Raw genomic sequence first — 16,670 nt, forward strand, 5'->3', positions numbered from 1 at the left:
GATAATTTTAAAGTTTTGTACAGCTATTAATGCGTGTTTTACAAGTGAATTTGGAGTGTCAGTTTGGATTACAAAAGTTTTTTTCTGGACAATGAATTTATTTAAATTAGATGATTCGCCGAACTACAATTTTGTCCACAAACTTTTTTGTTGGCAGTTAGAAAAGTCGAGAGATTTGAACCTAGCAACCCATTTATTATAACTTTATTACAACATAGTCCATATATTATTGGGATATTAACAAAAATGACAACCTCTAAACATATATCATAAAAAAAACATATTTTTTTTGCTTATTGAAAAATGTTCACATGACCCGAGATTCAGCGAATCCTACCGATTTATGTATTTGCCCTTGTTGAATGGAGTTTGACATGTAGAACCCACCACATTCCGAAAAAACATTCTCAATTCCATGAAAAAAAGAACTAAAATATCGACGAAACAAATAATAGATTTGCATTTCGCTAAGCATACTGTTAATCATACTAGTTTTACGTATTTTGTTGTATGTTTGTACTTTATTAACTGATATTGTCATGAATTTAATGGAAAGTTACATGACACTGTTTGAAGTTCTCATAAAGAGTGTTACTAAAGTCCTAAGTCCCAAATACACTTTGGTATTACCTATAACACAATAGGTAATGTATTTTTTAATAGTAGTATGTCATTTTTTTATGATGCTATTCATATATTTCATTTTTTTACTCATACCAGAAAGATATAATTTGATATAAGAACCTATGTCGTGCTAAAAATATATATAAGAACCTTAGAACATATCCAATGTTAGCTTTTTTTTAAAAAATTAATATTTTAAAAAGCTTGTTATGTTTGAAAAATAAGACTTTTTCTAAAGATCACTTCAAACACTTATTATCCACTAACCTTTTAATTTTCTTTCATATCTTCTTTAATGTGTTTTGTTTGTCATATTTGATTCATACATTAGTTAACATTATATTTTATACCTCAATAATATTTAGATATTAGTTTTTTTATTCTATTAGTTAATCAATTGATTTAAAAAAAAATATATATATACTTTATAAAAAAAGTTATATAATTTAAAAGTAGTTTTAAAAAATGTCAAAATTAGTGTAATTGAGAGTTATAGATGTTCAAAGCTATATGAGTAACTTTTTTCTTCTCTAGATGATTAATATTTAAATATGTGATAATTGTTGTATATGTTTATAGTAGAATATAATATTTGATTTGCTATGAATTGATACTATATCCATTGAGTAATTAGTGTAATTGAGAATTATAGTTGTTTAAAGCTATATGAGTTATTGAAAAGAGTTACCGAGAATTTTAACGATTTATTAATATGTGAGTAAACTAGTAAGTGTAGTTGAGATATATAGTAGAGTATTGTTATATGGGTTAGCTAATGAGTATAATTGAGATATATTATAAAGTATTACTATATAAGTCGATGAAATACATAAATTTCAGTCTAAAATATTAGATTCTCGACCACTTTAGCTTGAAATTTCTGATTCTCGATCAACTTATGTCCAACTTATACATAATGGTGATAGTGTGAAACAAGTTTGTACTAAAAAATGAGTTGTTCCAAATATGATGGTCATTTTCCAAAATGAATAAAAGTTTGTTATTTCAGCTTAATAATTCATTCCTAATTATCATTTTTGTCAGTATCCCTATATTATGGGTGATGTCATTTAGGTTATTAGAATTATCTAAATTTTATTAAAATAAGAGAAAACTATGAATTTTTTCTTTGTGTTTTATTGTTTTCCGTTGATTCAGTAAAAAAAGTAACTTATACCAAACATTCAAAACAAGGAATTTTTTTATGGATTTGACTCTTAAAATAATATACGTTTAATTCCCTCGCCCACTTGCCTCGTGCGTAAGGGAAAGCTTTTTTTTTTATTCTCTCTGTCCTTCTATGTGATGATGTGTATTATCATCATTTTGAAAGATCATAACACGCTATTATCTCATTTATGGTTTTCTTTACATATCTAGCTTAATTGATCCAATTCTAAAACCTTTAAACCTTAATCCAAAATACAATATTCTTTCAATCGCTTCTACATTTCCTTCCTTAGCGGTTTTAACAATGTGCTCTTTTAGGCCAAACAATCATATTTTTGATGCTCGGAGGAACTATAGTAATTTGCTCTACTTCTATAAACTAGCAATTAATACGTTATACACATCACAACGAAAAAAACATTAACTTTCTTTCTTGTTTGCTTTTATTGTTAATAATTGATACCCCACCATGTTCACCATTGAACTCCATCATATTGGGAAGTTCACAAAATTCTAAGGAATTAGATACATTTAAGGACAAGTGTGATACATGATTTGTTATATATCAATTAGTTATTTGTCCACGGGCTGGACGTAGTAATGGTAGAACTTGGTTATGTGGGACCACAGTCATATACTACCAATTTTATTTTCCCCACTATGACTTGGACCTTGGACTTAGAGCATTAAGCAACGATATTGATATGTTCAACCTTAAAAAATACAATGGTATCCTTAAAAAATGTATACACATAACCTCAAACACATTAGAAGCTTTTAAGGATGATATGGAAGTTATGCTTAACCGTCAAGAAGAGAATTTCAAGGTGATGATGTTATCATAGAACCTAGAAACTATTCAGAAGAGTAAGGTAAAGTAATCCCAAGTGACATCCTCAAGGATTGGAGATAACTTTTCCACGAAATAGTGCATAAAGAAAGAATAATGAGTTGGAGAAAAGAAAGGAAAAGATGATAATGTCGGAGAATGAACACAAGATTAGAAAGATTTTTCAAAGGATAAGAAGAAAATAACATACAAGGAGTACTACTGTTATCATTGCAAAAAGGAAGGACATATGATTTTCGAAAAACAGAATATATAGGAGAAGAAATGATTTTCAAACATGATCATGTTTGTGAAGATTATTATGTTCATGATTTTCGAAAATAAAATATTTTGATGTTTTTATACTATCAAAAATATAATAAATAAACCAAAGAACTGTTGTTCTAGTGGTATGAAGATGTGTAGAAATGTGTCTATCCCAAATGCTTCGTCATTGACAAATATGTAAACTTAAGAGTATGATTAGAGAAAGTTTTATTTGAGAATGGAAAACACATCACTTTAAATGGGGCGGGGGTTTATTGTTTTGGAAAATGATAATGTAGTTATAATATGGTAATTTTCGAAGATGGTTGGCAATTTGGCATATAAGGTTTCTTCTCGAATATGTGGCCATTATGTGATATTTTATTTGGGTGGTTGAAGTGAATATTTTCAAGATATTTATTTTAAATATGAAAAGTACCATTCAAATTACATGTTTTATACGTCATCTAGATGTTTGATGCATAAACTATGTATTATGATTGCTTTCATTTATTTTAGGCAAATACCTTTTTCAAAGCAAATAGTGGCAAACTTTAAGAGCACTTTTGTGGTACAAAGCTATACACAAGCAATCTCAAGGGTCAACAAAATAAAATCATTGACAATTGTACGAATCTCCTTAAGCCTGTTTTAACAGTTTAAACGAGCTTTGTAACTAGTTAAAAGGTTGTACACATCATAATTCACTTTTGGACAACTTTCAATCAATCTAACCCATTTCCTCAATTTAAACAAATTACCACCACCCATTTTAATATAAAAACAATCTTTAAATGAAGAACAAGCAAGAAAGCTACATCTATTGATACATAGAAATTTTCAATACATAAATTGGTATATGCTCCTTTTTGAATTAATGAAGTTAATATGGGCAACCGTATATAGTTGTTTCTTTTTTATTTAATCCAAATAGTATGACTTGAATACTTGATGGGTTAAGCCAAAAAAAAAACATGACTTAATGTATTTAGACACTAACCCTTTTACCTATATGCCCTTCTTTCCTTTCCTCTCAACTCCCCTCATGTTAAAATTGATGAATATTTTGAAACTTGATGTATGGAATGTAGGTGTAAAATGGTCATTTAGCCTCATTTAAACGGTTTATAGGTAAAAGAAAATCCCACTAGATAACTTACACATAAAGCCATAGAGAATCGCACAGTTTGATGCACGAAAAAAGTTTCTATAATTTATAACATACACATCAAGAAAGAGTATACCAAAAAGAACTTTTGTTTACCTAATATATATATAACGTGTATCATTGGGAAGATGAAGATAATGTCCAAAGTAGTTTTGTAGCAACTAAGACTCTTTCATTTGTGTGTGATTCGGGTTCTGTATTATGTATTGTAGATTCCCATCTTATGGAACGCGCAACACGATCCAATTTTTTAATCATTTCGGGTGAATCACGAGCCACAAATGTTCCTTCAGGCCGTAATAACCGGTCTATTTCAACCATCACATCTAAAATATTACATCTGCAACCAAGGGTATTTTAGACATTTCACATACGATAAGTTGAAAAAGGCAAAAAAAATATAATACCTTTTCTTGCCAGTGAGTGGATCCTTTATGAGTGACTCAATTGAAGCCATATGGATGAAGTCATAAGTCCTTGGGTAACTTGAGAAAGGCTCACACCTAAAGGAACAATAAAAATGAAGTTAAATTATGAAGTGTGTGGGTATTTGTTAAAAATGACCAAAATAACCTCCCCTTATACTGACCAATCATGATAAACGCCTATGAGGCCTCGGTCAAATATAACACCAAGAGTTGAGGGCTTGTTGTGAGGAACAACATTCATGACCCACACAGGATCAGATATGAGTGCAGCAGCAAAACCACCAAAATATGCATCCATGTCCATCACATTTCTCACAGCTTCACTCCCAATCTTCAAGTTCAATGTCTTTTTGTAGTACAACATCCTCTTTTCCCATATACGAGTATCGGATTCAAACTCCTCATTTCCGTTTTTACCCCCTGCCCTTGATGGACTTTTTGTTAGTCTGAGGGGCCATTTCGGAATTTCACCAACCGCAAGTTTTCCACCCACAGAAGATAGCCGACTCACACATCGTTTTAACTTGAAGTACCTGCACAAACAACATGTTTTAGGGTTTTTTTTTTTTTCCCATTAAGCTCTCAATGGGTAATGATAAAGTGTTGTATACATAAGGTCTGTGTAAATAAACCGTCTGAATGACCATATTGCCCTAACATTCCAAAAAACAAAAAAGAAAAAAGGGTAAATAGGTAAAGAGTTAGCGACTTAATACATTAACCCAGGTTTTTGGCTTAACTCGTTAAGTCACTATGTCTAGATTAAGTAAAAAAGAAACAATTATATATAGCCATCAACATTAAGTGCTCAAACCATTAAGCTCATAGAGCAAAAAAGAAACAACCCCTAACTCTTTACTTATTTGCCCTTCTTTTTTCCCCTCCCAACGTCTCTCACTTTAAAATCGATGAATATTGTGAAATTTATTTTTTGGAATGTGAAGGTAAAACTAAAATCGTCATTTAGTCTCTTTCAAACGGTTTATTCAGTCTAGAAAAGAAACAGACCTTATGTATACAACACTTTATCCAGACATACATCATTACCCATACAGAACTTCATGCACAAAAAAAAAAAAAAAAAAAAAAAAACCTAACTAACCAACAGGAATATGTATATTAAGTTACCATGCATAGCTCGGGTCATCAGACTTATCACACAATTCAAAACCACTTTGATTTTGGGTCTCTATACAAGAGTTATCCACAGGCTTCTTCCAAATAGCAGTGTTTGCATTTACAACAACCGACTCATAACACAATGCTTTAGCCACTGTCTGTAGCTCTTCCCATTCTTTATCTAATCCATGCCACTGTACAGGTGGGCCTGAGATTATCAAATACCCTCCTGGCCGTAGCAACCGATCAACTTCAATAAAATACGTAGCATCTGCAAGGGGAAAAGTTGCAATGTTCATAAAGTGAAGGGGGTATTTTGGAAGTGTATGTATATATATAATATACTTACTGTATGCGGTGAATGGGATTAAGCAACGGGAGCAGTGGATCAAGTCGAATGAGAATGCGGGAAATGGGAGTCTGCGGGTCCCGAGCATCAGAACAAAAGCGGGAATTCCTCTTTCCAATGCGAATTGGATTTGTGATTTGTGTGAGTCTCTTGGAGCAAAAGAGACTGTTAAAAGGTCTTCTGCTAATAGGTATCCTCCAAAACTAGCAACCTACAATCATTTCACCAATTTGTCCAATCGGTTTTCCAAAGTACAATGTTGTGATATCAGAAAATGAAAAGCAGCATGAAAGCACATTGATATTTCAGCTCTCCAAAAAAGAAAACAACAAATCTTACCCCACATCCCATATCAAGAACAGTCCTGAGGGTCCCACCAGAAATAGGAATATAATGTTCAAGTTGCTCGATATATTTTACAGCTCCATCTGGAAACATAGTGCCACCCCCGGGAAATATGAAGTGTGCACCTTCTTTTTTCATCCATCCCTGATGACCTTTCCTGTCTGCTAACTTATTATATGGCATGTTTTCATGCCATATCTACAATCAAAGAAAAAAAAAAACGTATTATAAGTTGTAATTTTATACGCAGTCAAACTATAACACTTTTGGAGTTTAACTACATGATAACATAACATATAGACGAAAAGGTTGAATGCAAGAAATAGGTATTAATGTATTCATAAACTATTTACCATGGTTTATTAAATGAGTTAAATAATTGCATAATGCTGATAGAGGGAAAGGACTGAGATATAAAAGGAAAAAAGAAAGAATCAAATTATGCTTGGAATCATGCAAACTATTCGTTATCCACAAATTTTCCCTTCCCTTTTGTTGTAATTATTTATTTTTCCAACAATCTTTATATAAAATTACACTCAAGATCCTTGAATTCGAACATGGGATTTTTTTGGTTTTACATAACTTCTTCATCTAGTGAATTTGAATATTTACGTAAAACATAAAGTCTCAGTAAGTGGATCGATCTAGCAAGATAAACGTGTGTTGCATTTTTAAGGGGTAAAACAGTAGGCATTTTTGTAATCAATGACAGTGGTTGACATTACCATTAAACTCACCACTCTTTTCCATTTTTAAGTGAGATAATATCATCATAAAAAGAAAGAGTGCCAACTAATCACATGTATACTCTATAAAAAAAAAATAACAAGATGAGTTCGATGGTAACTTTTTGTGAATTAATCACATGAATACTTCATTAAAACAAATGTTCTATGTCACCACTCACCGCCACATTCTAAGTGTTTCTTAAACTAAAATTGAAAATGTCTCTCTGCAGAATGTCTTTTCAACTACATACAAATCAATTCTTTTGTAGAATTACTAAACTTCAAATGTGAATCCAAGATACCAAAATGCCAATAGCAATATCATCATAAAGTTAGGAGACACTAAAGAATAAGTAAAAATCACCTTGTACAAACTAGTAGGCCACTGAATCGGAATGTTATAGCCTACAGGCGGAGGGATCAAGCACAACGGCCGCTCTTCCGGCGGCGGACAATGTCTTTCCCGGTAAGAATTCATCTCCCTGCTGAGTAATCTGTTCCGGGTAGGATCTTCACAGGGCATGTAATCAACAGCATCAGCAGAACATGATTGAAGCGTAAGGTTTCGTCCGGATTCAATTAGGGTAATGAGGTGGTGTCGTCGTTTGGCACCGGTGGTGGAGGTGATGAGAGCTTGGCTGCCGGTGGCGGCGATGGAATCTCCAAGAGGGGTAAGAACAAGAACTAAGAAAAGGAAGATGGCAGCGAAGAAGACGAGAGATACGAAGTCCAGGAACCGCCATTGTCGGGCCTGGGTGATGTGGTGCTTTGATGAGGTGAGATCGAAATTACCCATATCATAAGAGATTCAAAAATACGATTTTTAGATATTACAAATTAAGATCTGATTGTAAGAATTTGATGTGTACAAGGGTTTTGTGTGAATTTAGATATGTCTGTTGGAACTTGGAGCAGAGTGAAGAAGATCAGGCGACCATGGACGAGTGTTTTTTAAGCCTATTGTTTTTTTAAAGATCCCCTCACTCTTGTTTACAGATCGTCTGGTAAAATCAAATTAAATTTATAACTTGGTAAATATATACCGAATAACAACCTTTTATTAATTTTATAATAAATAAATTGCAGAAAATCATTATAGTTTTATAAAATTTGATATTGATATTGTATTATTTTTTTGCTATACATTTCTAATATTTACAAATGTTATTGTTAGAAAATTCTTATTTTTTGGTCTTTTTATGAAAAAAAATCTTATTATTTTGACATAATTTATGAAAAATTTATAAATTTTATTTTTTTAACAGAGAAATATCGAGTACTAGAAAAAAAAATCGAATCAATATTTTTATCCAATTTCACATATTTTAACCGGTCATCAGGACTTTTCCATTAAAAAGATAGGGACTTTTCCGTTCATTTGACAAAATATTATGATTTTTCTAATGACAACCTAATATAATAATATGTAAATTTTTATCCAAAACAACCTATTCGTTGATATGTATCCCTTCATTTATTTTCTCTTTATGTATGTTTGGGTATGGAATATATAGTTTATTGTAAGGATGATGAGAGTGGGTCCAAACCCGGACCGGTAGACCCAGACCCGGAAAACCTGGGAACCGGTTAACGGGATTTTGTAGGATCAGAAACCAGACCGGTATATAGGAACCGATTTCGGTTCGGTTCCGGGTAAGGTGGGTCTAGAACCGGAAAACACAGGGAAATCTTGAATTTTTTAGTAATAACTTAGTGGTTGAACTTCAAAAATTTTCAACTTTGATATCCCAACTTCAGGGGACTGTAAGTCATTGAATATTAAAACAAAAATAACAAAATTATAGTTTAAAATCATGTACAAAATCTAAACTACATATTGCAAAAAACCTCATGATAATCTGAATTCCAACGAATTAGATATGCATTTTTAAAATTTCACAAAATATAAAAATAAAGCGGAAAAACAAAAAATTCACAGCATTGATATGCCAACTTTGGGGGACTGTAAGTCAATGAATATAAAACCAAAAATGACAAAATTATAGTAAAAAATCATGTATAAACTCTAAACTACACGTTGCAAAAAAACCTCAGGATAATCCGACTTCAAACGAATTAGATATGCATTTTTAAAATTTCACAAAATATAAAAATAAAGGTGAAAAACAGAAAATTCACAGCTTTGATGTCCCGACTTTGGGGGACTATAAGTCAATGAATATTAACTCAAAAATGACAAAATTATAGTCTAAAATCATGTACAAACTATAAACTACAGTATGGAAAAAAAAATCCATGTCAATCCGACTTCAAACGAATGAGATATTCATGTTTTAAACTTTTCATAAAAACGGTTCCGGCCCCTAAAACGGTTCTGGTTCCTAACACAGTTCCGGTTCTTAAACTCAGTTTACCCATACCCGAAGGACCCGCAACCCGGATAAAGTCATTCTTTAAATCTGGGACCCAGACCGATTCTACATATTCCGATTCTAACGGTTCTAGTTCTGATCTGGTTTTCCGGTTCTAAATCTCATCCCTAGTTTATTGGTTTTGAGTTTAAGCAAAATCATCAACATATGAAGGAGATGAAAAAACTTGTCTTTGTGTTGAAAGTTCTGTCAATTTGACTACTCAATGGCCCACTATTGTCTTCTACATCATGCATGTGCTTTTGTAGTGATGTAGTTTTGGTAAGTAGGTTATGTAAAACATAATCTTCATGCGTTCAATTTGTTATTCTTGTTTTCTGGGTACAAAAGAGCAGCTAGATAATAGACTCGTACATATGTTATTAAATTGATATCAACTATTAATTTTGATGATGATTTTGGCTATGCTCCAATTACAGAAGGACATGTTGAAGTTCTAACATAAAAGTTGTGTTATTATATGGTGGTTATCTTTAGAAATATCTTATTATATTTCAAATACACATAGTTCTGTTATTATATTGAGTTAACATCAGAAAAATCTTAAACTCAAAACCAATGAATTATATCTTCCCATCTTAAATGTATGTAAAAAGATAAATGAACGAAAGGTGTACATATAAACAAACGGGTTATTTTTTTATAAGAGTTTATATTTTATTATATTGGGTTACCTTCAGAAAAGTCCTACTCTCTCCATCCCATATTAATAGTTTATGTTTCATTTTTGGTTTGTCTCAAAATAATAGTTTATTTCTAAAAATAAATATCATTTCTACCAAAATACCTCTCATTATTAGTTAACCTACCATGGAATTAAATGTTACAAAATGATGGAATTAAATGCAACTAAAAGGTACAATTGTAATTTCATTTAATAAAGTTAGAGGTAATTAATGTTTCCTTAATCTGTGTGTTTTTTGTCTGTGGACAATAATTTTGGGACGGAGGGAGTAATATATTTTGACAAAAATAACAGAAAAATACTTACATTTTTTAATGGAAAAGTCCTGATTACCAGGTAAAATATGCAAAACTGGACAAAATGGTTGATATTGAAATTTTTATTCGGTAATTAGGAATTTTTAGTTCAAAAAATAAAACTTTGTACTTTTTCATAAACTATGCCAAAATAATTGGATTTTTTCTAACAATATTTTTTTACAATGTTGACCACTGTTAGGTTAACTAAATTAGCCGCTTACATGTCTTTGGCGAAATGAGATGCTCACCTGTCACTATTTGGTTATGTCATGTAACATCATGTTTCCTGTTGTTTCTTATTTCAGGGTCGTGGGCCGGAATCGATTGTGTAAATGCTTTGGGCCTTATGGAGGCAAAGTTTAGTTCTTGTGGAAGGAGATAATGATGGTTAAGAGATTTAACCATTGAATTGTGTTCTAGGCCGAAGGGTAGAAAGGGAAAAGTCATAGGTCGGGTTCTTGCATGAAATATGGATTTTTGTTCGAGAAGTTTTTAGCCCAAGATATTTAGATAATATTGTGGGGCTCTTCAATATCTTTATGTAGATATAAAGATCGTCGAAAACAGATTTGGAATGAAGAAGTTATGACTATTAGAAGTTATGAGGGTTTTGGGTTTAGCCTAGTACGTTGGGCGTACAGGGTGTACGTTAGGCATACTAGGCAAGGATGATCGCGGAGATTCAACATGTACGTTGGGTGTACCAAGAGTACGTTGGGCGTATGCGATCAGAACCCAAACACTAATTTCAGGGTTTTGAGCCCTATTTAAGGTCCTTAACTGCTCTAACTCCTTTCCATTCTCATCCTCCACCTCTCCAATGCCCTCCCTTGAAACCTTAACCCTAGTTTAAGCCTTGTGGGTAAAAGAATGTGCTTTTAAGTGCTTTATAGTGTTCTTGGTGCATCTTGGAGAAGAAGGAGCTTATTGGAGAAGTGTTGGTTGTATTGGAGCTTGTAGATTCGAACCTTCTTCACCTTGATATTTCTTCTGGAGGTATAAAGCTTGAATCTTGATGATATAATGGTTAGATCTAGCTAGTTTTGGGTGTTATAAGCTTTTGGTCACTTTAGTGCATAAAGTTGAGATCTTGAAAGTTTGTGACCTTTTTATGGATAAAGTTGGATCCATATAAACATCATATTGATTCATATTTGAAGGTTGAAGACTTGGACTTAATGGATTAATTAAGTTGAGAGAGATGCACTTTTGGTCCCTTTGAGACTTAAAGAATAGATCTTGGTTGTATAGACCATCCTAATGGATAAAGTTGGAAACTTTATCCATTATGGAACTATTAGGAACCATAAAAATGTGATTTTGGTCTTTCTATCCCTTCCATGCAAGAGTTATGATGTATTAATGGATTAATAAGTTAGGGTTTTAACTTTTGGACCTATTCTAGCCATGGAAAGTCAAAAAGATGGAAACTTTATGACTTAAGTCGATGTTTTGAGTCTAGACCTGAGCTATTGACAAAAGGCCTTAATGGATAAAACGCTTAATGGAGGAGTGAGGACAGGCCGTGTACATTAGGCGTACGTTGAGTATGCTAGGCATACTCCGCAGCCTTGGACTTTAACTTTTGTTGACTTCCGTTCCGTTGACTTTTTGACCAAGTTTGACTTTGGGTCAAACTTAAGGGTTTTGGACTGTTGATTAAGGTTTTACCTGGTTATGAAGATTAATGGATTCACAGGAGCAAGCAGTGCAGAAGGGAGAGTATCGCAGTGTTTCAAGGTTCTTCGATTCAAGTGAGTTTTGCCTCATTGTACCCATAGGTCGAAGGCACCAATACCGTCCCCCTAGTTTTGGTTATTTTTTAGTGGAGGGATGTCATAGGGATTGTATATAGTCATGTAGGATAGACGGAGGACTCTTGATCTAGGCTTTCTTTCATGTTCCTTATTTGGTTGTGGCTCTAGAGTAGGATCACTTGGTCAGGTCTCCATCTCACCTCTGATTATATACGGTTATGTAACCCCCCGATTCTCGAGTATCAATTTGTGGTTATTATTTCTCATGATTTCAAGGTCTACTCAACGAGTTAGTTGCATGACTCGTCGAGTAGCAGTGGGTTGGTCCACGTGTTTAAGTGACCTACTTGCCGAGTCCAAGAAGGTATTCAACGAGTAGGAGCTGGCAGATGAAACCCTAAATTTCGGGGTTTTGCACCCTATTTAAGGATCATTTATCCCCCTAGCCTCTCTTACTGCTCCCCTTGAATTCAGAAACCCTAATTCGTGTTGTTCTCTATTTTGGTGTGCTTCTTAGCTTGGAAGAGGGATTTTGGTGAAGAGAGGTTTGAAGACCAAGAAGCTTTGAACAAGGAACAGTTGGGGATATGAAGTCTGCCTTAGTTTATCACCATTTGGAGGTATCAAGTCATCACCTTGAGCTTCTTCTAGTTAAACCCCCTTTCTATATTGAGTTTTGGGACCATTTTGGGTACGGGTGTGTATGGGGCGGTTTGGTTCGGTTATTGGTTAAAACCGAACCATAACCATTATGATTGGTTAATGCATTTTGGTAGTCATTGGGTATGGTTAATATTGGTTATGGTTAGTGGTTTTTATCGGTTAACGGTTTTGGTTAATGGTTAATATTGATTAACCATAATGTTCAAAATAATATAAACGACGAAAGTATTTTGGCATGAAAAATGAAAATAGAATACCAAAAAGTCCTCGACGCCGATGTTTGTAACCTAACTTATAGTATAGTAATAGAATAAAATGTGTACATTTAATACTTAGAGTGAGATAACACATAGTCACATTTAAAATAAAAAATATTCAATAAAAATATAAACATTAAAAAAATTGACATTAATAATTTCATATATTGATAATTGATATTAATATTAAAATAAAGTCAAACATTCATACACGTTCAATACGATTAAATTAAAACTATTAAATAAAAGAGTCAAACATTCAAATTATGTGTTATTAGATAAAAAAAAAAGCCAATCACTCGTCTACATTCAATGTGATTAAGTCAAAAACACTAAAAAAAATTAAAAAATTCAAAATAAAATACATTCTTAATATATCACATAGTCAAAAAGAACCAACAACTTAACTTACCTAGAAGTCTTGATTATAAAATCAAAAAAAATCCTTTGAATAGGACTATAAAGTCCAAACAATCTTTGATTAGGATTAACGGTGTGAGAAGCCTTCGATTAGGATTATGAGTATGGAGATTAAATTAATTGTGAATAATGTTTACAAATTGTAGAATTAGCCGATTATGAATTACAACATTAATTAATAATCTAACTCAATGTATGATTGGAAGATTATGTGTGTCTGAGTGATCAGTCTTTAATGGTTTGATTGCTTGTTCGTCTCCTGATAAATGAGGATTAATGGATTATATTTTCAAAATTTTAATGGATCTTAAATAATTTTGACTATATTATTTTATATATAATTTATACTTTATATATATATATATATATATATATATATATATATATATATATATATATATATATATATATTAAAATATAAAGTCAGCAGTTCGGTTAATAATGGTTCAGTTAACCTATAAAACCATAACCGAACCATTAGTTATCGATTAACAAAAATTAGAAGCCGAACCAACGGTTTTTAAAATGGTTCGGTTATATCGGTTAATTTGGTTTTGGTTCGGTTTTTCGGTTATTATGCTCACCCCTAATTTTGGGCATTTGGTGTTGCATTTCGAGTGATGAACCAAGATCTGAAGTTGCAACTTCAGATCTAGGCTCATCTTGGCCTTTATCATCATAAAGTCTCAATCTTTAGCATGTTGGTGAAGCTCTTTTGCCTAGAACCTCTTCTTTAGCTTGTTTTGGGTCATTATCACCTTGCATGCACGTAAAGTTTGCAACTTTACGTGATAAACATGCCTTGGGAAGCTGGATCTACAATATAGAGCCTTAGCATGGCTTAAAAAGCATCTGTATGGATGAAGGATTGATCGCAAGGTCGACTCGGCGAGTCATATGAAGATGGTCATGAATTCGACGAGTTGATGAATAACTCGGCGAGTCCGATAAATATTGACTTGGGCTCGGCGAGTCAGTCGAATGACTCGGCGAGTCGGCTAGGGTTTTCCCAACCTTTAGACACGCATGAACTCGGCGAGTTATAAGGAAACTCGACAAGTCAACCACGTATTTCACGACTTCTCGAGTTCAGGAAGGACTCGACGAGCCGGTGAACTGCACTCGACGAGTCGGGTCAACATGGACTGTTGACCTTGACTGTTGACTTTGACTTTGACCAAGGGTTGACCAGTTGGCCTCTGGGGGTATTTTGGTAATTTGGAAATTTATGGAAAATGGTTTTATGGTGACGATAGGTGGTGGAGTTCGTGTTGGTGATTCGGGAGTTTGAGCCTATCACTTCAGTGCGACATTATGAGGTGAGTTCTCCTCACTATATCAACAGGGTCTATGGTACCAAGGTCATCCCTTTATGATTTACATCCTGGTTTTGGATGGATGTTATGTTAGATTTCATCCTGGTTTAGGATGGTTTCTATGTTAGATTTTATCCTGTTTGTAGGACGGTTTCTATGTTAGAGATCAGTTAGATCTGTATGACTATCTGTTATTGCATGCTAACATATGATATTTATGTGCACATATTTATTGGTTTGGGGAAAGGGTTGAGGCAGGTCCTGCTGTGTGCAGTAGGCTAAGACACCATGGGCGGACCGGGTAGACTGTAGACCCGGTCCAGGCAAATCTAGTCAGGACGAAGGACCATTGAGCGGTCCGGATAGGCTGAAGGCCCCAAGGAGGGCGGTCTAGACGTGCCGAGGGCTCGGAGAGCGGTCCAGATAGACTGAGGACCGGGAGTCTGTCCAGTCAGACTGATGGCTCATTGTGCATGTTGTGTCTGTTTGCTTGTATGTTTATATGATATGGTTATATCTGTATGACGTTGGTATTTTGGGGGTAACTCACTAAGCCTTCGAGTTTACATTTATCGATTATTGTTTCAGGTACTTCTGATGATCGCAGGAAGGCGAAAGCGTGATCGTACCGTTCCTCACATTTTATGATTTTATGATCTGATTCTGGGATACTCTGACGATATACTATTTTGAAAACAAGTTTTGTAATAGTCATGTGTTTTGAAATGTTTAAAAAAAAGTTTTAATTTGGCATATTTTTTTGGGTGTGACAAGTTGGTATCAGAGCCTTGATTTGAGTGAACTGGAGGAACACTTGTGTGAATCTAGTCTCAAATCAAGGAAAGAATTTCAAAATGATTTTTAAATGGTTTTCAAAATAAGTAAAAGAGGATACAAAGTGTACGATCAGCCGGAGCCAGTAAGTGGACCCTAAAGTACCATACAAGTTATTTGATATTATGTGATATGTTAGAACAACATGCTAGTGATAAGATAGGGATCGTTAAGAATCGTATGATAGAATTACCTGATATTTGATGCCTTATCTTATGTAGAGTACCTCAATTGATTTGTTGTGACTCTTTCGCGTGTTAACTAACTACTGGGTAAATACTCTAAGTCACATGCTACATGGGTTAAATGGTCTTAGGGTAAGGGATTTGGTCCTGCTGCGCAGCTCTTGTATGAGTCCAACCATTGTGGGATTAGATCTTTTAGTCTAAGATTGTTTAAGTCGTGCATTATGTGATTGTATTCATGCAATAGTTAACTGGCACCAATGGAGGGTCGTATGGCAGTTGGTGGACGGGTGGGTAGTGAGAGGCCGGGAGGCCAGTTATGAGATATTTAGCATTCCTCTAGGAGTGAGGATTTATCGCTCGCTATGTATATGTATATTGTAGGGTGTTGTGGTGATACTTGAGACAGAATGGGTAGGCGTGGAAGGTAATATGGGCCCGTACTATTGAAAGCACAGGACCCATATACGTATCAAGGAAGTCACAACCACTAGGGTTTGGTTAGGAGTAAGTTCCCCGTCGTGTATGCGGATTATCTGATATCTTCCTGGTATGGTGATGGCAAATCAATTTGAGGCGGGATCTGGATTAGGATCGGGAGCGAGTGGCCAGGATAGGCCAGTAGTGATTGTCGATCAGATACGGGAGATGATTTTCGTAGAGGTTTCACAGATTTTGCGAGAAGAATTGTTCGGTGTAATGGACCGGGTCATTGCCAGGGTGATCGCCACGCTCGAGGAGTAAGTTGCAGCGTTGCAATCTGTGAGAGATGTTGCTACCGAGACGACTATTGGGGGAGTGCCGGTGGTGGGGTCACAACTAGGAAAGAGG

At 34.1% G+C, this 16,670-nt stretch overlaps 1 protein-coding gene across 1 annotated transcript; it reads right to left on the minus strand.

Annotated features, from left to right (window-relative positions):
- Positions 1-3,978: 3,978 nt before the first annotated feature.
- Positions 3,979-8,024, minus strand: LOC145062167 (putative pectin methyltransferase QUA3). Its single transcript, XM_079009795.1, has 7 exons — positions 7,395-8,024; positions 6,294-6,497; positions 5,955-6,165; positions 5,615-5,876; positions 4,648-5,019; positions 4,466-4,561; positions 3,979-4,398 (listed from the first exon to the last, which is right to left on the minus strand). The coding sequence occupies exons 1-7, from the start codon at positions 7,824-7,826 to the stop codon at positions 4,176-4,178; spliced, it is 1,800 nt and encodes a 599-aa protein (XP_078865921.1). The 5' UTR covers positions 7,827-8,024; the 3' UTR covers positions 3,979-4,175.
- Between the last annotated feature and the right edge of the window lie 8,646 nt (positions 8,025-16,670).

The sequence above is a fragment of the Lactuca serriola genome, chromosome 7 (genome assembly GCF_051521515.1).
Source record: "Lactuca serriola cultivar US96UC23 chromosome 7, Lser_US96UC23_V15, whole genome shotgun sequence".
NCBI classification, from domain to species: domain Eukaryota; kingdom Viridiplantae; phylum Streptophyta; class Magnoliopsida; order Asterales; family Asteraceae; genus Lactuca; species Lactuca serriola.